We start from the raw sequence: 24039 nt of genomic DNA on the forward strand, positions 1-24039 counted from the left end.
GCATTGCTTCATAAGAGCTACCAATAGATGGTCTTCTGCTGATTAATATAGGAACTTCAGCAATTTTTTTTATCCCTTGAACATCCAGCTCCCTAACTGCACTAAATGAAACCTCACATGCAAAGAGCAAGATGCTTAGATTTGCCTTGTACATTCCCTGTCAAGATCTGACCTTCGTTTTACATGTAGAAAGGAAAAAAAAAATCCACAACATGGCAGAAAAACGAGGTTATGTAAAGCCCTCCCTGACTCCATCTGCCCACTGCTGCCAAGGGGTCTGCACAGAGATTTGTCTTGCAGGATCCCTAAGGCTCCTGACCCCAAGATGTGTTATTCCTACAGCTCAGCTGGAGTTTCAGTGGTTAAACCAGTGCATCGAGACTCATTCTGTGCCAGCAACAAATGGAGGGCTGATCAGGGAGCTATATATATCTAATATAGGTATATACAGGGAAAAATTAAAATACATTCAAGCCTTACAACCCTTCTGCACTACACAAGCATTTTCCTTAGTGCTATTTGATGTATTGATATTTAATTCTCTCATTTGAGGGTTAATTCTGCTGCACATTTTAAATTCACGAGACCAACTTTCTGCACGAGGGAACCCAAAACTTCGACTGATTTCCCATGAAGGTCCCAGTTCCAAAGCCAGCTTGGGCATTTTTTATTTCCACCGCAATTAAAGACAGCTGCACATCTAAATCTCTTTTTCTCAGGCCCAAGTGTCTGACAGATGCAAGGAGACACGCGAAGGATGGCAGCCGGTCTTGGGGGCAGCACCAAAGACCACCGGAAGATTTCCTCACTTGACTTTTTAATATATGCATCTGATGCTATTGTTGGAACAACATTATGAGATGGTAGGTTTCCCCAAAATGGCCCTAAAATGGGAGGTACTTTGTGACAGGTTCAGAAATCCCAATTTAGGGAGATCTAGATGACAGAAAAAAAGGGATCTCTTCATTTTGAGCTCTACTGGGTGAGGAATGAGAAATGGTAGGAGCTCTACCACTGGCAGTATTTAAAGACAAGACTAGAAAAAACACAAAAAAACCCTCCTGAAGGTCTGCACTGACAGAGGAATGGACCAGTTATCCCACTAGCAGGCCTTTCTCCAGCTCTTTTGCTGTGCATCTCCAGTACAAATTAACTCCAGGCATTTCTGAGCTTAGCATCCTCCTAAGTCAATCTTTTTGGAGCTGCACTTGGGCCCAAATGCCAGCTCACTCCCTCAGCCTGGCAACCTCCACAGAGTCTTATGACAAGTCACAGCTCTTTCTATAAACACAGTAACATGCTTGGCAGTACTGGACAGGCTGACTTAGGAGCCCCAAAAGCCACCAGCTCCAAGGGTTTATGTGTCCTGGTTGCTCTATTGGGTTTTAAAGGTCAACTTTATTTTGAAAAACCAGTAATCTGAGTCTTCCACTGGCCTCTCCTCCCAGAGATCTGCTGGTCCAGTGCTGCTGGCTGGAGGCACATCCCATCTTAGTCGGACCGTAAAGCAGCACGGAAGAAATCCTGTTCCCATCAACCAAAATAAATCCGTGGCCAAGTCTCATCAATGAAAGTTAGTGCAAAGCTAGTGGAGGAAAAAGCACAGAGGCCAAACTGCAGCAGCCTGACTGCTGCTGAAGCCTTTAGGTACTGTTGGGATGGGTACAAGTGCTGGAGCAGTGCTGCTCTCTGGAGCAAAACTGCAGTGACGTGGTTGGAGTGAGTGTGGCGCCTCAGGGCAGTGATATCACAGTCAGCACAGCTGTGACAACTGCTGTCGGGTACCTCTGCCTGGCCATCAGATGCTTCCTGCCCCAAAATATCTGGGAAGAACAAACACCAAACTATATCCCTGCAGCAGCAATGAAACTTTGTTTGCTGATCCCTGCATCTACTACTTTTCTGGTTTTCCCACAGCAGCCCACAGCAGATATACAGCACCTTGCAGCTGACAAAGCCACAGCTGGCCACGCTGGGGAGCAGCACCTCTGCCACAACCCACAGCATTTGCAACAGGAGGTCTATATCTCTTTCAAGGACTCCTGCTTTAATCCTCGCCAAAGCAACTCAGCTGTTTCTTCCTTGCCATGCAAACAGTGTCTAATAGAGAGCAGAGCTCACTTTATGTCTGGAGATGCAGATGATGCTAAACCTGGCCAGATGGACCTGAGAAGATGGGCACTTGAGAAGATGCTGGGGCTACCACAGCTGCCAGCTGGCCCCAGCATCTGCCCTAATCCTGGCTGAGCTCATGGGGCTGGTCACACCAGGGTGGGCAGAGGATGCCCTTCAGCTACAGTCTGTCTTTCCCCACTTCTCTGACACGGCAGGAGCATGGAAACACCTCTTTGTCAGCTTTGCTCCAGCACGTAACTCCCTTTCAAATTAGGTCTGAAAGGTGTAAGGCAGCTGTTAGAGCCACTACAAACAGAGGCATTAGTTTTAAATTCTGGCTATGGTGGCATTAGCTTTTAATGACTTGGGGAAAGAACAGGGGGAACTGGCAAAGCCTGGGGGGCTGCACAGAGCCTGGCCCAGCAAGGCCCAGCAAGGCCCAGCAAGGCAGAGACCCCGTAACTCAGGGCAGAGCTCGCCAGCTTAGCAAGGGGATTAGTCCTCCATTCAAAACCTGCCTGGGAAGCAGTAAAAAAGAGAGAACAATTTTCTTCTATGTGAAGAGAACATATTAATACAGCAGCAAGCATTGTGTTCATTACAGGATTGCAGCTAATCTGGTGTCTGCTTTTATTCTGCTGTTGTTCTGTTCCTGTACCGCTTGCAGCAAGAGGGCTGGGACAAAGGCAGAGCCAGGCTTCCTTCAACAGTCCTCAGATAAACATCCATTGGGGCAGGGGATTTCAGGGTGCATCTATGTGCAAACCTTGTCCTCTCTCAAAGCAGCTCACCAGCCTTGGGAAGAGAGCAAAGCCTGATCTACAAAGTATTGAACATGCTGTGCTCTGCTCTCTGACAGCAGGACAGACCTACATATTTACTAGACTGAAAAAATGCTTTGCCTGGGACTTGCCTGTGTTGATTTTTGCCCTGGAGGGGCTCAGAGGACCACCTCGAAGAGGGGCCATACCATCACCATCATCATCACCACCATCAGCTGCCTGAAATTCCTTCCTGTCTGTGCCCCTGGCCTGCAGGCATTACCCAGCACAGGGAGAGTCTGGTGACCACAGTAACAGATCTCTGATTCGTGCAAATTAAGGGGGTGGCTGCTCTAGTAGTCCATTTACTGCAAATCCTTTCTTCAGACATATTGGTGACCTCTTTGGAAAGCTAATTTAATGACCCTTAAAGTATGAACCTTTCAATCAGTCTCTTGGAATGAGTTCACTTCGAGGCAATGGGTGTCTTTGTGCAAAACCCCATCAAAACCCCAAGAGATGGGGAAAAGCCTGGGGGTTTTTTTGTGAACTTCTGCAATCCAAGAACCAAGAGCTAAAGCAAAAGCGAGCACTTCCTACAGAGACCATGGCCAGGCTGAGCAGCTCAGGGACACCCAAAGTCACACGGTCAAATCCTGCAGCTGGATTTTAAATGGGGTGGATAATTTTATGACCGATCGCATTTGTAGCTGGTGTGTTAAGACAAGGGTAATGAAATCTTATCCTTCAGGGCACATATGGATCATTGCACAAGTCAGGCAGGCATCTGCCCCTCCCCTGCAAGAGAAATTGTAATTGGCAGGGACTGTGAGGACTGAAGTTGAAATTAGGGATTAAATGGGACACAAATGGCATATGGATCTGGGGAAAGGGCAAATTGAGCTTTTCAGCCTCTTCTCAACTGTAATGGTCCACAGCAGCAAATAATGATAATGAACTTGACAGGTGCCTGGATCAGTATGAGTTTTGCCCATCTCGACTGAATACAACTGTCACACCAATAATGGGTTAACTCTGCTCAACAGTTCCAGGGATCCCTTTAAGTTTGGCATTTCAATGGTTTATTTATATCAAACCAGTTCCATTACCTTCACAAGAGTTGGCAGCACTTACTGTGGTGAGGAGAGTGGCTGGAGGTGGGTATGCCACAAGGATGAGCAGGGGGTTTTGACCAGTGTAACAAAAAGGTTTGGGATTACTCACTAGGGAGACCAGGACATGACCTTCTTAAATCAGGCTGAGAACAGTCACTTGGGACCTGCTACCAGAAATCCCACTGTTCCACCCCAGGCCAGCCTTTGCCAGCCCATTGCTCCGCTCTGGCCAGTTACCTCCTCCAGCCTTCGCCTCTGCTCCTTCTGCTCCTCGATCCGCTTCTGCCGCTCGGCCAACAACTGCCGCTTGTGCTCCTCGTTCTCCCGCTGCTGCTGCTCCAGCTGCTGCCGCCGCAGCGCCTCCGAACGCTCCTTGTTGGCCAGCTGCAGCCGCAGGAAATCCCGCCTCAGCGTCGACTCCCCGGGCAGGTTCAGGATGGAGCTGCACAGGACAGAGGCATCAGAGAAGATCCCCTCCCCGCATCCTTAAACCTCTCGCCAAAGGAGGTGATTTTCCAACGTGGCCCCTCTCTCCTCCATCCCAACAGCATCCAAACACCCAACAGAGTGTGGGCAGCAGAAGATGGAGGGATGGGGGGACTGCAAGTGTCAGAGCAGGGTGGTAGACACAGTGCTCTGCCCATGGCCCACCATGGCCACCATTTATTTGCTAAAGGTTTCCCTTACATGAAGTTCCTAACCAAAGCCTCTGGTGCTGCAGTGGCACAACACTATATTTAGCTGTGCACAAAGTACACTTAGCATGAATCACTGCCAGCTATTAAAATACTACATTATCTCGGTGAAATAATGGAATAACCTGATACTAATTACAACAGCTCTGAAAAATGTCACCAAAGAAAGTTCCAGCCCCACGGTGCTTGCAGTGGCACTGGGGGAGGTTTCATGGTGAAAAGTTACATGGAAATAGGGAGTTACACTTGGATGTAAGGAACCACATTTTAGTCTTCTTTAACTTCATGTTTTTCCATATCTCAATATCCACATTCCAATGACAGCATCCTGCTGTGATGCAGGTCCCACAGGCAATGGGGTACCCAGGTTGTCTTCCCCAGCTTTTGGCTAAGGTGATTTGGAGCATCAGTTTATACCCACGCACCACCCAGCAGTGAGAATATCCTCTGTTCTGCCAGGGAACAGGACTCAGTGTTCAAAATGTCCTTTTTCCACTTCTAGTTCATATGAGCCCATAATTCAAGCTGATTTTATACAGAGCTAAAGGGACATAAGGGCAGAAATGAAATGCTGATTCTTACCTGGGCTCTCCAGAGTCATTTTCCTCCTCCTCCTCCTCACTTCCACTGTACTCATACTCTGTCTCATCTAGGAACAGAATAGCTCATCAGTGCCCTTTGCTGGACTCATTTGTTTTTTCAGAGGCTGAAAACTCCAGAGCTCTGAATACAGAACAGACTCTTCTTGCATGGCTAAGAATAAGCAGCATTACTGCTCTTCTTTTTCTGGTTTTATGGGGGGCTGGAAGGCCAGGGAAGCAGAGGTGGTCTCCCTGGGTGCTGGCACCTCACAAACCTGTGCCAGCTGGGAAGAGGGATGCAGTCCCAGCTGGTGCACTATGGGCAGCACCAGCACAGCGGGAAACAGCCTTGACAGCCACAGCCCCTCAATGCAAAGATGGGGGTGTCCTTGAAATTAGAATTTAATCCCATATGACAGTGAGTGACCCCCTTCTTCAGGAGGGTTCTGCAGTGGAGGTGCCCCACAAGCTATTGAAGCCACAGTCACTGGAGGCTGGGATTTAACCATGGCTCTGAAGGTACCAACTCCTCTTTCCCTAAACATATGCTCTTCCTATGCAAATCCATGTAATTTCCAAGCAATGAAGATATCCACATTAAAGCCCACTGCAATGTTGCGCTATACACTGCAATTTCTGTTGGGATATCATCTTTATCGGATGAAGGGAATTATAGTAAAAGAAAGGCCCACATTTATCCAATTACTCTCCATCTCTAGGGTCCAGCCTTCATTTGCCAGACTAAACACATTTAATACTTCACTGGGATCCCATTTTATTGTTTTGATTGTAGTGAAATCTATTACAAGGGGCTGGAAGGTACGCATGAAAAATTAATTCCGCTACCAATAAGAAGAGAAATAGCGACGTATTAATTTTCCGGATTCTACAAATGAGCTTTCAAATTAAAATTCAGTTCACAAGCTGCTGAATACTTTAACAAGTTTCTTCTGCTATCTGATCTTTCTTGCAGAGGACTTTGATAGGGCTTGGAGAGTTCACTGAAAACATTCAGTTTAATAGGTTATTCCTAGTCAGCGGAATTGCTTTGGGGCAAGGGTCTTATCTCGATGTTCATTTGCACAACTCTGCCATCACTGGTGCAGCGTGGATGTCACGCAGATCAACAGACTGGGCATGAAATACGTGAGCTGGGGAAAATTCAGCTTAGCAGCTTCACCCTCCCACATGCCAGGACGTATCTATGTAAACATATATTTTATACATGCACTTTAATGAATCAAAGCTTAGATGTTCCATGTGGAAATTACCACCTGGACAAAAAAAAAAGAAAACCACACACTATTTTTCATCAGGAAAAAAAGAATATTTAAAAACACTGATTAGCTCTAATGACAGTCACCTGTCTGCTTGGTATGAACACCCACTGGTTTGTTATGAGTATTTATTTTCATTTCAGGGACTGAGAGGAATCAAATCAAACACAACAATCTGACCTCAAAACTGTAGGAAGTGTGGTCACACAAGGGATCACACCACTGAACTCAACCAGATTGCAAACAAACTCAGCCATCTGAATGAGGGGAACTGAGACCACGAGCAACCCGGTCCTTTCTGCCTTCCTTCTTCTACCCACACTCTTTGCCCACAGGGATGTGCCTTGGGATCCGACAACAGGGATCCCCAAGCACATGGCAGAGGTCATGGATTGCCCAGATATGGAGGTCTAAGCACACGGCAGGGGTCAAGGACTGCCCAGGGTGCTGCTTCTCCACTAACCCTCCTCTCTTCTGCACTCACCTTTCTCGCCTCGCTTCTTTTTAGTCCTGTCGATGTGGTCCTTGAGCTGGATGCGGACCTGCCTCTCGTTGGGCTGGTCTCGGATGAAGGGATGCTTCATCAGCTGCTCCGTGGTTGGTCTCTGGCTGTGGTTCTTCACTAGGCAGCTCTCAATGAAGGACTGAAACTTTTTAGACCTGGTCAAGGACAGGAAAGGAAGGTACAGAAAAAAAATAGGTAAATATATCAATTCTCCTATTAGAAAATGAAAAACCTGTGGGTATTTGAGAAGATTTTTTGGCTGCTACACAGTTCTTGCTCAGATGCAATCCTTCCAAAAGGATTCCCATGATCTCTCAAAGCTGCACCATCACACGCACCCTTTATCACTTCATCCTCTCCTGCTCTTCCCATGCACGCTCCTATCTGTAAATTCCTGGTGCAATTAGGAGAAACCACTATTCTGCTGAGTCTGCAGAAAGCTGGGAACCATCAGTAAGACTGTGGAATCACCACAGCCAGATGTGACCAATGGCAACCAAGAAAAAAGCAAGAGAGTGTTCCTCCTCCCTTCCCTCTGACTTGTGAAACTGCAGGTAGAAATGAGAGACAACACATACAGATATAAACATAATTCCTTAATAGATTGTTTCTCATATTTTATGGCCCCGGGCCCCATGAGTGGGACAAGATAAGTTGATTTTTGTTTTAGATTTAACCTCCCAACATTAAATGGCTTGTTAAAGCTCTGGCAACCTCCAGGCAATGCTGTTGCCTGCAGCCCTTCCCTGCTCTCTCAGAAGCATCACTAACCCACCAGATCCAGGGGCCTACCATGCCCTGGACTCCCTGATCATGGAAGTGAATAGGACGTTCCCTTTGGGCAGCATGGCTTGGGCAGAGGGGGGAACGTGGCTGTGAATGGCAGAGCTGTGGCCTCCTCACAGCCTGCCTGCCCACAAAGTTCCATTCAATCTCAGCTAAAACAGTTTCGGCCAAATCTTTAATAAACAAATTTCTCTTAGACTCAAGTGTTGCACATCAGAAGTTTTCCTGGAACTAATTTCACCACATTATAAACCCAAGAGAACAGGGATTTACAAGAAAGGAAGATGTTGACAGGCTGCTATAGCCTATGTTGCTTTAGCAAATAAGAAAATGAATATAAATTAATGTCAGAAGCCAACAGATACTACAGAATTGCATTAGAAGTAAAACAATAAGCTTTCAGGGATTTTACTTTTAAGCTGTCAGGCTAAAATTGATTTATCTTTTAAGTGCTAATCCATACAAATTGAGATGCAAAAATAAAATACACTACTGGACCCAATTAAATCCTCCCTCCAGCTTTATTAACAAGCAAATCTTCCTTCCCCACCTTGCCTTGAGAAACCCAGTGTCTCGGTGTATCCAGAAGGGATAATCCATGCGATGCTCAAAAAAAATCCGCTTCTAAAATATGATTCTCCCTTGTTGGTGTGAAGCTGGAGAGGCTCCAGTCCTGGATGTGTGGTCCAGAGCATGTGCAAACACGGTCAAGGTGAAGTAGCCAAGAAGTTATCCTGCAGTAAGTGATGGGTTTGCCCATCTCTTGTGGATGGGGGTCCCAGTGCCCTGCAATGGCCTAGGACACCTTTGCACCCTTGAGCTGGCTGAGCAGCCATGGACAGGGACCAGCTCAGGCCTCTGGATTTCCCAAAATCTTCCTCTCTAAAAAAAGCAAGCCTGCCCAGTCACATAGTTCAGCCCTCACTGGAGCTGGAGCAGAAGACAAGGGCTTTCTCCCTGGCTCTGATCCAGGAGGACACCATCACATGCTTCATCCCCTCCCCAGGCCCAGGTCAGCTCACCTTCCTGAAACACTGATCTTCTAGCTCCTGAGGTTTCTAAAGCTTAAATCAATGTTTGCAAAGTCTTTGCAGCTGCTTGGATGAAAAGTGGTCTCACAGTGCAAATATCACCTCATTAACAAAGAGGTTTTGTGTCTCTTACAAGGCAGGTCTAGGGAAGGTTTATGGGAACAAAATCACTAAAGTTCGAGTTCATTTTGCCTGTGAAACATGGGAAGAAGAAAATAAAGCTTCGTTGCTGGCTGTTTTTAATTGGGAAAGAAAGTGATACACCAAAGACTTCAATTTCATAGGAACAGCACTATTTAAAAAGCCAGTTCAAGTATTTAGTGAGCAACAAAATTATTTTCCTCTCTGCAATTTTCAAGTCGGGGCAGGCTCCCATGCCAGTATTCCCTCTTGGCTTTCCCTAACTTACCCTCAAAGGTGCTGGAGTGCCTTTACTATTTCTTTCAAGTAAGGAAAAAGATGGTTTGCCCACCTGGTGTACATTTTTTTTATGTGTTGCTGCACACAGAAGCAAGGACAAACTCAAGGTTCAAGTTGAACCTTCTTCATTTTGCTTTCCTCTTGCGACCTGTGCTTGTGAAAACCAGCTCACTGACTGCCAGGGACCCACCATGAAAGCCTGGTCAAGCATCTCCACTCTTCTTGGGATGGGCGTGCAGAATTCCAGGACCCATCCTGGCAAGGCCCAAAACCTCCAGCTGAGAAATGAGCCAAGGACAGCAAATCTGCCCAGAGTCACATTAAAAATGCTGAAAAAAATTGCTTTGAAGGTGGAGTTTTATTTGCATGCTTTGGAGCTTCCTACTGCAATGAAAGTTTGGAAGATAGATTTGGTTTGAGCTGCCTGAGGTACATGTGTCCCCGTTCTGATGGAGACCAGGGATCCCTCCTTGCTCGTGGAGGGGTAGCAGAGGCCAGGTCAGCACCAGGCTTCCCCTTGAAGCTGGAGTTTCATGACACTATGACTTCCCAGGAGATCCTTCTCTCAAAGCAGCCAGGATGCCACCCCTGGCATGGCACAGCACTAGACTGACCAACTGACCCTGGGCAGACACCACAAGATGTGCAAACCTGAGGAAGCCGTCGGACATGCGCGGGGAAGGTGGTGCCAAGGAACATTCCACCTTGCACAAAGCACGTCATAGTATGTCAGGGCAGGGACTAAAACACAACCTCCACCTTTAGGAGAAATGTCCTGCTCAAAACCTGCTTTCATCAGCTCCCCTCTGCCTGGAGGCAGAGTGAACCTTTGCTGAATAAACAGCACTTCGGTATGAAGAATAAACTCTGAAGTCTCACAATCCATATTGTGCTGTAGCAGTGAGGATAATGAAAGAGCTGGTGCTCTGGCAGAAAAAAACATCTACACAATTTTCTCAGCTGACTAACGGTATCCTCAAAAGGTTGTGCAAGGAGAACGAGAATCTTTGACACCCTCTGCAGAGCCAGCTGGGAATGGTCCCTCTCTTCCTGGTTTGGTACTGGAGCAGCTGATGATCAGGCTAACAAAATTGAGATGCCTTGTGCCAAAGCCTGAGTGAGTTTTTAGGGGTTGTTCCTAAAACCCCGACAACCATGCACACTGGATGCAGAGGACTCCAAGACCCTCTCATTCCTGTCCCAGCAACTAAACACCTGCTGCTGTGGCACCAAGTGTTTTCCATACCTACAGCATGCTCTTCTCCTTTTTCTGTGTGTGTGTGTTTTCAATAAGATAATAAGCAAAATTTCAAGGATTAAGATGAAACTTCCCTCTGGGAGTTCAGCCTATCTGGGAGCACAGGGCTGTCTCTCCAACCTCTGGCAAATCTTTCCTGACCAAACCACTGCTGAACCAGGGGCAGGCAAACAGCACAAACCAAAGACAAGTGTTTTTAAGGACTCCACTTCCATTAATACAGAACATACAGTAACAAAACAACATCTGCTGGGCTTCAGGAATATTTTTCCTGCGGGTTTTTATTGGCATGCCTTGCCTTTTTTTTTTTTTTTCCAAAACAGTGACATATCTTTTCCTGCAAAATTTTAAAATAAAGCCCAAACTAACTACAAATCTCCGCATTCCTGGGCTTCCAAGATAAACTATCCTTTTTTGGCCTGGATACATGTTTCCACTTGAAAACGGAACCTGACTGGAAAGAAACAGGAGCCAAGCAAAGTGTCATCAGACTTCAGGCTGCACAAAGTGCCCTGTAAAAGCTGACACTGCCCTGTGAAATGGCAGTGTGAGAGTCTGGCTCTCTCTGCCTTCCAAGGACGCCCTCCATCCCATGGTGGATCCTTCAGCCCAAATTTCCTCTCCATAGGAGATCAAGACCCAAACCTGCACTCACCGGAGTGATGCTGGAGACCATCACCAACCCCTGAAGCTGTACAAATGTAAACACAAACACCCAGCCTGGTCTGCAGAAACAAGGTGCTCCAGAACCAGTTTCACAGTCGCTGAAGATTGAGAAAGAGACTCACCACTTCTTTGATTTCAACCTTGGGGCTGGGTTGCGGGGGATGAGGAAGAGGGCTCTCATGGGATGCATGTCGCACAGAGCTGCAATTTGCAAGAAGAGGCATTAAACACAGACATCCAACAGGGGAGACCCGAGTTTCCTCTGAGGCTACAAGACCTGCATGGCAGCTGAGAGCTGACATCCCCATCCAAGTGGTGTGTGTGTCCCCAGCAGTGCCAGGGAATGGCTGGGGACACCTGTGCTCCTGCAGCTCTGGGTCCTCAGCACCCACCCAGGCGCCAACAGCAACGGGCCTGGAGCACGGGGCAGCTGCACCATGTGCCACGATGGTCTGCTCTATTTACCTGCACTTACCAGTGTGCAAGGACAGCCCCAGGGTAATGCTGAGAGCCCTGGCAGGATGGCCTGTGCAGGTGCCCCAGGTGAACCCAGCATGTCACTGCAGGTGCCACCGTGGAGGTTGGTAAAACAGCAGCTCTGAGGAGCAGTGTTTCACCTGCTTCCAGTCCTCCACCCCTTCTTCATCTGCACTTTATTTGAGGAAACTGAGTCCCAGAGTGCTCAGGTAAGTCACACAGGGCCATGTGCTCACTGCCTATCCTGTCTCCTAGGCCACGCTGCCCTGGCAGGTTTGTCCCCATGGATGCTGCGAGCTCCATCCCAGCGAGCCCAGGATGCTTGGGAAAACCTTGGCATGGTGTTTCTTGCACAGAACCGAGCGCTGGCTGGTGCTCAGCAAACCCCAGCACGTCACACCCCAGGGTCAATGAACACAGAGGGAATGACTCTACTTACGGGGAGCACCTTCCGCCATCTCGATGGCTGTTATCCCCAGAGACCACAAGTCGCTCTGTAAAAGAAAGCAGAGAGACATTTGAGACATAAGGGAGCACTGTCACAGCATCAGGCACCAGGTGAGGGGGAAGCAGAGCTCTTCCCAGCCCTGAGGGCTCAGCCCTGGGAGCCAGGTCCTCTGCAAGCCCCCAGACTCACATCTCAGACATTGCCTCATCCTCCTGCCATGTGCTGGAGCTTTAGAAGAGTCTCCCAACCCTGCTGTTTATGCCAAGATTTATTTCAAAACTTTCAAGGTATTTTTGGTGTGGGACACGGCCACCTTGCTGGCACCACTCCCAGCAGCCATGGTGGGGACACTGCCCAGGGACATGCTTATTCTGGACACCATATACAGGGTTGCTAAAGATTGACAATGCAGCACCTGCTGGAATGGGAACTGGACTCTGATCAACTCATCTCAAGGTGGAAGGGATGGACTCTGCCTTCCACCCTTCCTCCTGCAACTCCAGCTCTCCCTTCACTCTGCTCTGTGCCACGTCCCTGCAGTCCCACTTCAGCTTTCTCCTCTCCAGTTCAAGAGCTGCCCTTTCCAAACTGCCCCAAGCCTTTAAACCTGCCATTTAGCGAGCAAATCCCAGAAAGGTTGTTTTTCCCAGTACAGAGTCCCAAAAGCTCAGCCAGAGCTGAAGGGAGCCTCTAATAACCACAAGCACCTTTGCACATTCACCCTCCAAGAAAGACAACTTGGATTTTCAATTTGAAGGCACTTTTCCTCATTTTTGACTCAAGTTCTCCCTTAACAAATGCTGCCCTTGCTACACATCTTTGTACCTGCTTAAAAATTCTTTCTCAAATCTTATTTCCATCCCTTTCACAGTACAGTCTCATCCATTCTTTGTTTCTGGTCAGCTGGGATTTCTGCTGCATACTTAATTATCACAGTCTTTCCACATGATTCAGCACACATGACCCCTTCCCTCAGGGTTGCCACTGAACTCCTTCCAAATTCCTAATGTGTCTTTCCATATTGAGGTGCCCAGTATTATATGCAAGATGCCAAGTGATCTTAAAGCTGGAGCAATACAGAAAGGGATTATCACCTCTCTAAGTCTCCCAGAGAAAGCAGAAAACTCAGCGGGAAGCACACATTTTATAATGATCTCGAATTCAGGGGGTTTTTGTGTGGTTTTTATTTTTGAGGCTGAAAAGCTTTTCAGTCCATCCAGCAAAGATATGATGTGCTAATATATTTGCATTGCCTTGACTTGGGAAGGGAAGCAGGCTTCTTTCTCCCCCTCCTTTTGATTCTAAGCTTATTGACAAGATATCTCTAAAGAAAAAAGGAGGACTGGCTGGGGAAAAAAAAAATCAACAAATAACCTCAACAATGTGGGGTTTTTATTTGTTCTTTTTAAAAGTGGTTTATTTATGTGAGGAGGTATTTACTGCCTCCTTCCATAGATTACACAGGCATCTCTTTCTGGCTAAGAAAACAGTGAGATCAGAGGCTTTTTGTCCAACAGATTAAGCCTGTGAGGAGTCCTTTTTTCACCCTATAAATCTCATCTTTTGTATTCAGTATTTTAAGCCGGTTGGCTAAACCAGAGAGCATCTGATTTGCATCCCTTTTAAAAGGAATAATTATCATTTACATCCTCCCCCCCCCAACTTCAAAGCAAGAGCATCGGTGCAGGGATGTGATCCGGGGAAGGGACTAATGTCCAGTGGCTCCCAATTCCCCAGGAGCTCCGAGAGTGAGCGTGTCGGCAGCAATCAGCCTTCTGTTCCACACCCCCAGCCACAGGAAAATGGTCAATGCCAACTTCAGAGACGCTACAAGCATCTGATCCTGGGGGACAATGGAGGGATTCTGGTCCTGGAGCCTGTGCATCAGTCAACGGCATATTAAGTGCCCTAGTTATTCCGGCAAGAGGAAAATCCTCAGGGATTTCAGAGGGCAGAAAGCAGCCTATGAAGATATCAGTCCTTTTTTAAAAAAATAATAATAAAAAGCTGTGATGAACAAGAGCGTTGCACAGGCAGCTGGTGGTGGAGAAGTGGTGGGAGCAGCTAGAGTGGGGTGCAGCCCTGCCACGAAGCACTGCCATCAGCAGAGCTGAGGAAGTGCCTGTTGTAATTGGTTAATCAAAGAGTAATAAGTAATTGCAGATTAAGCTATTTCTCCGTGTCCTTATCATTAATGATTTCTGTAACCCTGAGTCTGAACCCAGCCTGGAAAGCTGCTCTCTGGAAAAACATCAGTTCAAAAGTTGACTGATGCACTTAAATGGCTGCAATAGCAAAGCATCGCTTGGTTACTTTAAAATCAGTCATCTCTCAAAAATGTCTCTGAATGATCAGTAATTGCACCCCAAATAGTCCCATGATAGTGGACTGTGGCACTGTTACACTGGAGTGTTCTGTTGCTAGAAAGCAGCCCACACCAGGGGGTCTCAAAGTCCTTTTTAAACATCATCTTGTAAAGTGACCTTTCAGCACGTGCATGAACAGAGGTCCAGTGAGCTTTACATATGTCTGAGCTTTCCCCCCAGAGTTCATGTGCCAGTGACCTGCCCTCCTCTCTGGACATGCTCAGTGGACCTTAGGAGGTTTGCAGCTAGAAATTCAAGTTCTGGACACTTCAAAAAACCAAGGCACAAAAAGTCAAGGGATATTTCTACAGATGTGTGTCCAGAAATTTGTAGTAAGGCAGAAAAGGATAAAATATATTAAGCCCTCCCTGCTTTAAACATCAGGCCTCACTGTTGTTTGAATGGGCAGGTGGGACTCCTAACACTCCTGCAGACCTGCTGCATGGCACAGGGCTCTGTGCCACATAATAACTCAGCAGTGATGTTGTGCTGCCATTGATCCAAAAATAAACTTCAAACAGACTAGAGAGACATGTAAAAAGTAGGTCAGCCCCCTAAATGTCTGATTGTGTGGCAGCCTTCAGATCTCCCTGCGAATATCAGCCTGCAGGCCAGAAGATATGATTTTGCCCTTTCTAAACCTGACCTGACTTCTCTCCAGAGTAAATAGAGCAAATACAGCATGTTTGACTGGAGTATTTAAAAACACACAGCACCAAAAAGCAGGGTAGCAGGTAGGAAGCCTCAGTCTGACACCTTTCGCAGCATGGGGAATGACTTCCTCACAGTAAATTTGGATACGTGAACAGCACAACAAATATTCACGTTGGACCTGCACTGGCATCTCAAAATCCCTCAGCCAGGAGGGACTGCGCTGCCTGTCAGTGTATTTTTTCAAAGCTGCAAGGATATACTAAATTCCTGAGTGAGAAGATGCTGGTTTAGGTACCTTGAAGTCGTAAGTGGCATCGGGATTTTCATCGCAGGCGATGACCTCGGGGGCCATCCAGTAAGGCGTTCCAATGAAGGTGTTTCTCCTGCCCACCGTCCTGTCCAGCTGAGCGCTGACACCAAAATCCACTGTGGATCAGAGACACAACGGGGCATTGTAAGGTCAGAGACGAACCTGAGCAACACTCTTCTGCTGAATGTAAAACATTGTGTTCATTCAGAACAACTCTGCACCGCCAGGAAAGAAAGATGTGGCCAGCGACATTCCTGTTTGATCTCTGCTGGGATCAACAGAGGTCAATCAAGGACAAACCTGATCATCTGATGTCCAGGTTTTCTGTGAAACCCTGTGCCTTTTCCTCCTTGCCAGGAGGCAATGAAAAGAAATCACAGCTCCTCATACTAATGAGAAACAGGGTTAGCAACATGAATAACCAACAGCCTTTGTTCTATGCTTGCTCATTTGAATTAAAGCCTGCCAAATATTGGTGGAAGCCTCATTTTTCTACCTAAATTCTTGCTGGAAATGGCAGAAATGCAAAAGACTTAAGGAACTAAGGGCCAAGGACACAGGCCCATAGGGAAATGTCAAGCAGAGAGCTGCAAAATGAAGCAAAAAATGATGAAATCAAACCAATGAGAGAACACTCTATGGTCCACTAAGTACACTTTGCACAACACAATGGCTGGAGATTTGCCCTAGAGAATTTCCCCTTGGAGAGGAATCTTCACCAGCATAAAGCCAAACGAGCTGGTGGTACCATCTGTTAAGCTGGGATTTTATTCTGCTGTAAAGGGAGAGGAGAGGCATGGGAAAACAAGGCTTGCACCACACAGTTCCCAGTGTAAGGAATCTTCCATCACCATCATAAATTAAAAAGTGCAGAGGCAGCCTTAATAACATCGGTGCTGAACAACTAAGAATATGAGCCCATCATCTGTGCTGATCCATTGCCTTACATATGATCTTCACATGAATGCCTGCTCTTCTCCAGGGTGGCTAACACCACGTATTAAATTCAGAGTAGTTCTTGCAAATTAAGCTTTCTCCATCAGGTTAGTTTGGAAGAGGAGTCTGGATTATGTCACACTAAACTGAATGGATTATGATCCTGCAGGGCACTACTATGCAGCTGTAGCTGTAGGCAAACAGCCTTTGATAATGCTTGGTGATGCATACAGGGCAATTTTCAATCTGGGGCATGAAAAAATGGTCTTGGTTGCTTAACCTGTATCTGATGGCAGAGCTGTCTGAACAGTAACACCACTGCAAGTGCATCTTTGCACACAGGACTCGGCCATCAACCACCAGCAGTTTATGGCACAGCACTTGGTCCAACACCCAAGGTCATGTTATTGAGGCCAACATGACAAAAAACACAGAGCAGCTCTTGGTACCCATCCCCTTTCTTCAGGTCATGTACAAGTCAGCTTTGCTGCTTCCCTCCAGCCAGCCCACTCGCAGTTTCCAAGGGCTCTTACCCACTCTTACCTAGTTTCACTTCTGCATTTTCCGTCAGCAATACATTCTGTCCCTTGATGTCTCGATGAATTACTTTGTGCTGGTGTAGATGACTCAAGCCCTGGAGAATTCAGAGAAAGGTTAGAGGAATCCAAGTTCAAAGCATGTTATTTTCTGACATTCCTCCTCAACCAATTATGCTCCAGAAACGAAAAGATCACAGTTGGAGTTAAGCACTCGAGAATGCTTTTGTTTATCACATGCTCCAAACACTGTCCTGTGTCCCATGCTGGGAGGACATGCCCGGTGAGGCCCAACGGGCTCTACGTCCCTCAGCGGGTGCTCCCCACTGCAGGGAACCACTGATCCTACAGGGATTAAACCCAACCTTTCAAGTTTCTGCAGGAACCCATATTAACCCAAATTCCTCCGTAGCTCTAGACATAATTTCCCCCATGTGCTCCCTTGCCTTAGGGAGCCATTTCTGCAGCATAAATAATAGAATGGGTTTGTCTCCTTTCTGCATTTCCATCATCCAGAAACTGAAGGAAACAATTCCCTTGTTATATCGGTCCAATAAACTGGATTTCAATACACTGAGACGCTTGTATTAAAAAAGCTACCATGCAAATACAAACGTTATAACTTGCACATATCCCTAATAGAGACATAGCTCAAATTAAAAGCCTGTCTCAAAGGCTAAAGGTAAACTAGCTTTGTTGTTCTGCTGGTTTATTAGCTCATTAATTTCCTTCTGCAACCTACATATTTATTTCATTCATTTATTATTTCAGTTTCAAAGTAACATCCACCTATATTGCCAGCTTAGGAAAAATATGGATTACTTCAAAAAACTAATTTTGCATTAGGCTTACATTTCACATTAAACATTCATATTTGAGGAAGAAAAGAATCTCTGCTATCACTACTGGTAGTTATTAGTCATTTTACGCTCATTACCTTGGGAAAACACTGTGGAATAGATTATATCTGTATGGGAGTCCTTTTTTAGCCATGTTATACTTGGTTAGAGGCACCTTCGTGCATTGCAGGTAAAGCAAAAATTCCACTGAATTTCAATAAATCCTTTAACAGCGTGAGATTGAGCCTTCTGTTAGAATTACAACTGTCTATCAATGTCTGAACCAAGAGCGAACCACCTTCTGCAGCGTGAAGGTGGGAGCCTTTCATCACCCAAAACCCTATGGAGGTCACCCACCAACAGCCCCAATGCGCGGCCAAAATCAAGGGATGACACTCGATGGTGGCCCCGGGACATGAATCAGTGGCTGGGTTCTGACTCACTGCCAGGGACTATTTTAAGAAGTGGGCTCACGGAGCTCACACATTTAAAATAAGCCCATGTAACTGTGGCCTCCTGGCACTGAAAGCAGTGTCCATACAACAGCTGATTTGTTACAGTGCCAGCGTCTTCCACACATCATGTTGGTGTGGACAGTGGCATTCAGGATCAACAGAGAAGTGCTGTGTCACCTCTGGACACCCATGGCAGCCTAAGTGTCAGTCACATTTTTTCAGAGCAATCATTCTGCCTCATTTTCTTTCATAGAATCATGGAATTGTTTTGGTTGGAAAATACCTTTAAGACCATCAAATTCAACTGTAACCCTGACACTGCCAAGCCTACCTCTAAACCATGTCCCTAAGAGCCATATCCACACGTTTTAAATCTCTCCAGGGATGGGATCCATCACTTCCCTGGGCAGCTTGTTCCAATGCTTGACAACTCTTTCAATGAAGAAATTTTTGCTAAAACTTTCCTGGTGCTACTTGAGGCCATTTCCTTTCATCCTATCACGTGAGGGGCTCTGGTTTCTTACACACAAATATTTTTATTTTCTCTTGGACAGATGCTCCGTTCGCAGAGCAATAACTTTTGATGTCAGGCAACCATTAAAATCCCATCATCTGACCTAAGCTGTGCAAAATGCAGGCAAGTCTTTGCTGAAGCTGCCATCTCCCAGTACATGAAACTCTGGCATGGCACATTTTAAGACATTTCATTCAAACATTTATACTGTGGGTATAAAAGCTGCAGCATCCTCATTAAAGCCAGAGACATGTGGATTTAATAAAACATAGGATGCTTTTTAATAATGAAGGTTCTTTTTTCCACAGACTTTATCAGTCCTCACCTGTTAACTAAAAATCTAATTCTAGTGCAAATAAATCTTTGCCCTATTAATACCAAAAGGAAATTATATTTTTGTGGAAGGAAAAGGAGGGTTAAAATTCAGGGAACTAAGAGAGCTAAAGGGCATTAAACAGGGCTTATTTATTATGCATCATACAAGCACATGAATCATTCATGCCTGCAGGCACCACAGAGGCTCCAGCCCATGGCAGCACAGCATCCACGAAGCCTGTGGAGCCAAAGGCTTTCCGTGTCCCCTGAGCACCAAGTGCCACATTCCAACAACCCCCAGCATTCAGCTCCCTCCAGACACGTACCCGTAAAATCTCTCTGCAGATGTAGGCGATCCACTCCTCCTTCAAGGTGTTCCCCTTCGTGTTCTTGATGAGGTCGGTGACGGAGCCTGCACCGCAGAACTCCATCACCAGCTGCCAAATGGAACAGAAATGCAATTAATGCAATGACACCAATAGCATCCCTGGGTCTGCCAGAACCCAGGGCAGGACCCTGATGCTGGCACCGCTGCTGTGGGGCCACAGTGGTGCTACGCAGAGCCATTGGGACATCACCTTGAACCTATCAGCTTACAATCCATCTGGGTTACAAAAACTAAACAATAACAGGCTGGCAGGCTTGAAAGGCTTGTTACTCTCCAGAAGGTTGGGAGCAAGAAGCAGGACTATCCAGTGCTGAAAACCAGTGGAGGAGGCTGGAATCTCAAACCCCACTGCTACATACCCTGCTTTATACTTCTGATCAATATGTGTCAACAACAACAAAACTCTTCCTCTTGCATGTAAGTTCTCTGAAAATGCAAAAGCACCAAGATAAATGCTTGAAAGCTTCCTATAACCTTAGAAATCATGTGTACTTTTCAAATTATTTATTTTTTAACCAGAAGATCTTTAATTCTGATAATCTTTTTGAGCAGGAGACCTCCCTTGCAGGGAAAGTTGCCATTGCAGCTTCAGGCCTCCCAGGAGAGAGCTGGTGTCCAACTGCTCAGGTTGGTTCAAACTAGACTGACCACCACCACTTGTACCACTTCCAAAGTGTCAGAATATCAAGTATAGGAGCACAGTGATCTAACTCAGACCAAACTTAACCTTGTCATTGAGCAACTGTGAAATAACTGTGTTACAAAAATAGCACGGGATGTGAGTCTGTCTCCCAGGGACATCACGGATCCCCAGGGTGTGCAGGAGCTGCCACTGTGCTCCAGAAAGCGAGCACAGCCTGTGTGTGCAACAAGCCTCCTCCAAGGCCTGTGCAACTGTTTCTCTCAGATGTGAAACCATGTTTTCCAATTAGATCTACATCCTACTGAAAGATACTCCCTTGCAAGTGGTGCCTTGCCAGATTCTTCGATGTGCATGTTTAAAGTTTCTTATCACATGAAGCTTACACGGCATTTAACGTTCTCCAAGCAAGTGACATCACTTCATCAAAAGCACAAGCCAAGAGAAGAGAAACTGAAGAAGGGTTACTCCTAACCAAATTGCACAAACTCAGTGATTTAAGACTATCATAAATTATAATGATTATAAAATCCAGACACAGCACTGCCATAAACCGTCAGGTTAAATAAAATACTTGAGCAGATTATACCTTAGTTGGCTTTGACCATGCTCCTATCTTTAGTTTTGATGTTAAGTTTCTTTTCTTTTCCTGAACTGACAGCTGAAAAATGCTTGGTATATCCCTGTTCCATCAGGAAACTGGCTTCAAGAAATAGATGGATGACTGGCCAAAGTCTGCTCCTTGCAAAGGCAAGGAACACGCCTACAGCTCTTCCACCCCAGCGGGATCCAAGCCATCCAGATGGGTCACTGGGACACAGCCTAAGTCATGGGTTACTCATTGCTCACTGAATGGGGAACAGTGGAACAACTGGTTTCAAAGTCACTTTCCCCTCTTTTTTCCCTTTGGATGATTGACACATGTTTCTGATTAAAGGAACATTTGGGATACCACAGCAGCAAGTTTGGAAAGGAAAACTCTGGAGAACTGAGCCAGCTACAAACACTTCCCAATCTGAAATGCTGCCCTTTCCAGTCCTCTTCCATGGAAATTCATCCACAGGCTCTCACCAGGGTTTGGAGCAGGAAGAAGAGGCAGGGCATGCTACGATGTGTATGGCAATCATAATACTTAAAAGAAGATGGAAGAAATCCCATTAAAAGTACACAGTGCACCCATTAATTTGGCAGACTATCTTTGTGGAGCTGGCAGTTCGCTCAGCCCTCTACCCTGCCCTTGATTTCAACAGAGCAAAGATTAACTTTGCAGCAGGAGGGGAATAATACAGTCATCTGAGGTATCCCAAATCTGTGACTGTGCAATCTCCTGGAGATTAAAGAAAAAAAACAGAGAGAGGGGGAAAGAGAAACTCCCAGAGGGGGGTGTTTCCAACAGTGCTTTTTAAGAGCTGCATATTCCCATAACATCTGTAGGAAAATATTCAGCACTGGCAGATCTCTGTCAGCACCAGGAGGCTCCAGGTCCTGGGCAGGGGCCAGGGGGGCTGAGCCGCGCTCACGAGCACTGCCCGAAAGCTCTGCCACGAGTTCTACAAGAAAACGAGCTGCAGAAAGATGACAAGGCTGTCTGAGTATCCCTGTCCATGATGGAGAGCTGGTGGACATCCAATGTGAACAACTCCCATTCCCAGAGGGTTTGGGTGGATTGGGAAGAAAGCTGGCTGCCCCGGTGCTTAGCCACACTGGGATCCCTTTATGCTCTTATGGCTTCCTTTGCTCCTCAGGTGGAAGGATGCTACAGAATTCCCAACAACAGCTCATACAATGCAGCATCCAATAGGAGGAACCACAGATGATGGCTAAGGAGTCACACCAACAGGAGAGACCTGACCCACAGCACTGCGTGTCCTGCTTGGCAACAGTGCCCAAGAACGAAAAATGCACAATGGAGTGGGTACAGGAGGATGATCAGGTCTTCTCAGGGGACCTGAGGGCTTGTTCAGCCATCCAGAGGATGGATGGCTAAGGGATATGAATGTATACTGTCAACAGTATGAACAAGTAAGCACCAGAAAGGGAGTCAGATACGGGGATAGCATCAATTTATCAACACTCTATGGGTATATTTAATCTGGAAACCAACACTCTTCCAGGAGAAAAAGAAAAGTGAACAGAAGTTCCAGCTGATTTTATGGCAGAGCTTAATATACTCAGGAAAGGCTTCAAATGGCACTTGGATACTAAGACACTTTCTTGCCAGTCCCACGCCTCTAGGTGAGTGCTTTGCCCTCACACACTTGCATCATTACTGGTCTTCTTAAGGGCTGAAGTCATGATGGAGTAAGACAATAAACTGGAAATGCAGATTGAACTTTTATTAACCATAATTAAAATTATCATCAAGATGGGCTAAAGGTAAGATCATCTTCCAAAATTTAATTTGCAAGGCCATTTATTGAGGAAGTATTTTTAAATACAGTTCATCTAGCATTTACATAGCTCTTCATATCAGAGTGACAGCAAACTTCATAAGCAAGGCAAATTCAGAAGCTGCAGCTGTGTTCCGCTGTCTCATGATTTTTTTGTTTAAAGAGACTGCAGCTTTCAAATCAGCCACCACTTTCCCCAGTTTGGGAGTGGCCAGTAAGACCCCTGCTCCCACCACTGCTGTGTGTTACCTGGAAGGGCTCAAACCTGAGCACCTCCAGCACAGCAACCCCAAATCCAGCTGATGGTGAACTGCTCCAGCGTATCCAGAGGAACACCTCAAAATTAATCAAATCCTTTATTCAACAAACCAAATTCCTCAGCCCAGGCACAATGTGACTTCTTTTAAGTTACAGAAAATAAGCAGCATCCAAATGCTCTCACACGTTTTCCTCAACAAATGACTTGCCTGCCTGCACTTCCCTGCACATTGAGGCCAGCCAAGCAATCCATGTCCCCTGGGGAGGCAGCAGGCAGCTGCTGCCATGGGCCCTGAGCAGGCTGAAAGCTTTGGGTTAGGGATGGCAGCAAAAGGAGCCGGGCTCGCAGTCTTGCAGTGTTTACAGCACTGACACTGCTTTGAAAGGAGTGAGAATGAAATAGTGTTGGATTACTTTGCCAGACAGCAGCAGAAAGCTGCTCTGGTAACCCCAGGCTCTCGGTCAGGGGCTGGGGGAGCAGCTCCAATTCCCCCTCACTCCCCCGGGACTCCAGGGGCTACAGAGAGATACGGCTCAACCAAAAAATGACCCCTCTCAAATGTCTCATGATCTAATGCAAAGTATCAGCAGCTGCCCAAAAATATTTTTCAGTGTATATAAGCAGATTAAGAAGAGCACTCCTCCCTGGAGCTGCACAGGTGCAACCCAGTGCTTTGACAGCTCGTGCTCCATTTTCAGTATAGCCTCGCTGCCCCCATTTTTTGCTCTTCAGATCCAGACTCTGTTCACACCACCCTGCCACGATTCAATGGGTCCCTACAACTCCACACAGTGAAAAAGCACATTTCAACTATGCACTGACAGCACTGAGTGCTGCACGGCTGCAGTGGTGCCACCCTGACTGAGGGGCTGTTCCCAAATCACCTTAATTCCTTTCTCCCCTCACATTGCCCCAGATTATCTGCTGCAGAGGACACCCTGGAGGCAACACCACTGTGCTTGCCATGAACAGGTATCTGGCAACCTGCCTATCAGCAATTTTCCCCCTCGGTGACAGATGCGGCTGCAGGCACAGGCAGGGTTGCCATGGCAGCCCATCCATCACAGCCAGTGCCGCTGGGACCGCGCCAGCGGGCCCTGCCCTGGGTGGGCTCTGCCCTGGGTGGGCTCTGCCCTGGGCTGCTGCCAGCCACTCTTCAGCCCCCACATCTGCACACCCCCCTCTGCCTGCTGCCCATGCCTGGCAGGGCTTCTCCATCCACGGTCTCAGTGCACCGTGGACGGCAAGGGCAGATGACAAGTGCGTGGCTGAGTGGCACCTCCATGCCCTTGTGCATGTGCA

The 24039-nt window shown here is 46.7% G+C and overlaps 1 protein-coding gene across 6 annotated transcripts in view; it reads right to left on the bottom strand.

Annotated features, from left to right (window-relative positions):
• Nucleotides 1-24039, bottom strand: part of TNIK (TRAF2 and NCK interacting kinase) — a 153345-nt gene that overhangs the window by 42040 nt on the left and 87266 nt on the right. For all 6 annotated transcript variants that reach the window (XM_064665819.1, XM_064665818.1, XM_064665817.1 and 3 more), the window contains exons 5-12: nt 19387-19497; nt 16945-17035; nt 15451-15581; nt 12127-12181; nt 11333-11411; nt 7029-7204; nt 5269-5335; nt 4229-4433 (exon numbers count right to left, since the gene is read on the bottom strand). In XM_064665819.1, the coding sequence (XP_064521889.1) occupies nt 4229-4433; nt 5269-5335; nt 7029-7204; nt 11333-11411; nt 12127-12181; nt 15451-15581; nt 16945-17035; nt 19387-19497 (915 nt within the window). The remainder of the gene's footprint in view (nt 1-4228; nt 4434-5268; nt 5336-7028; nt 7205-11332; nt 11412-12126; nt 12182-15450; nt 15582-16944; nt 17036-19386; nt 19498-24039) is intronic.

Source organism: Pseudopipra pipra, chromosome 10, assembly GCF_036250125.1.
Source record: "Pseudopipra pipra isolate bDixPip1 chromosome 10, bDixPip1.hap1, whole genome shotgun sequence".
In the NCBI taxonomy this organism is placed as follows: domain Eukaryota; kingdom Metazoa; phylum Chordata; class Aves; order Passeriformes; family Pipridae; genus Pseudopipra; species Pseudopipra pipra.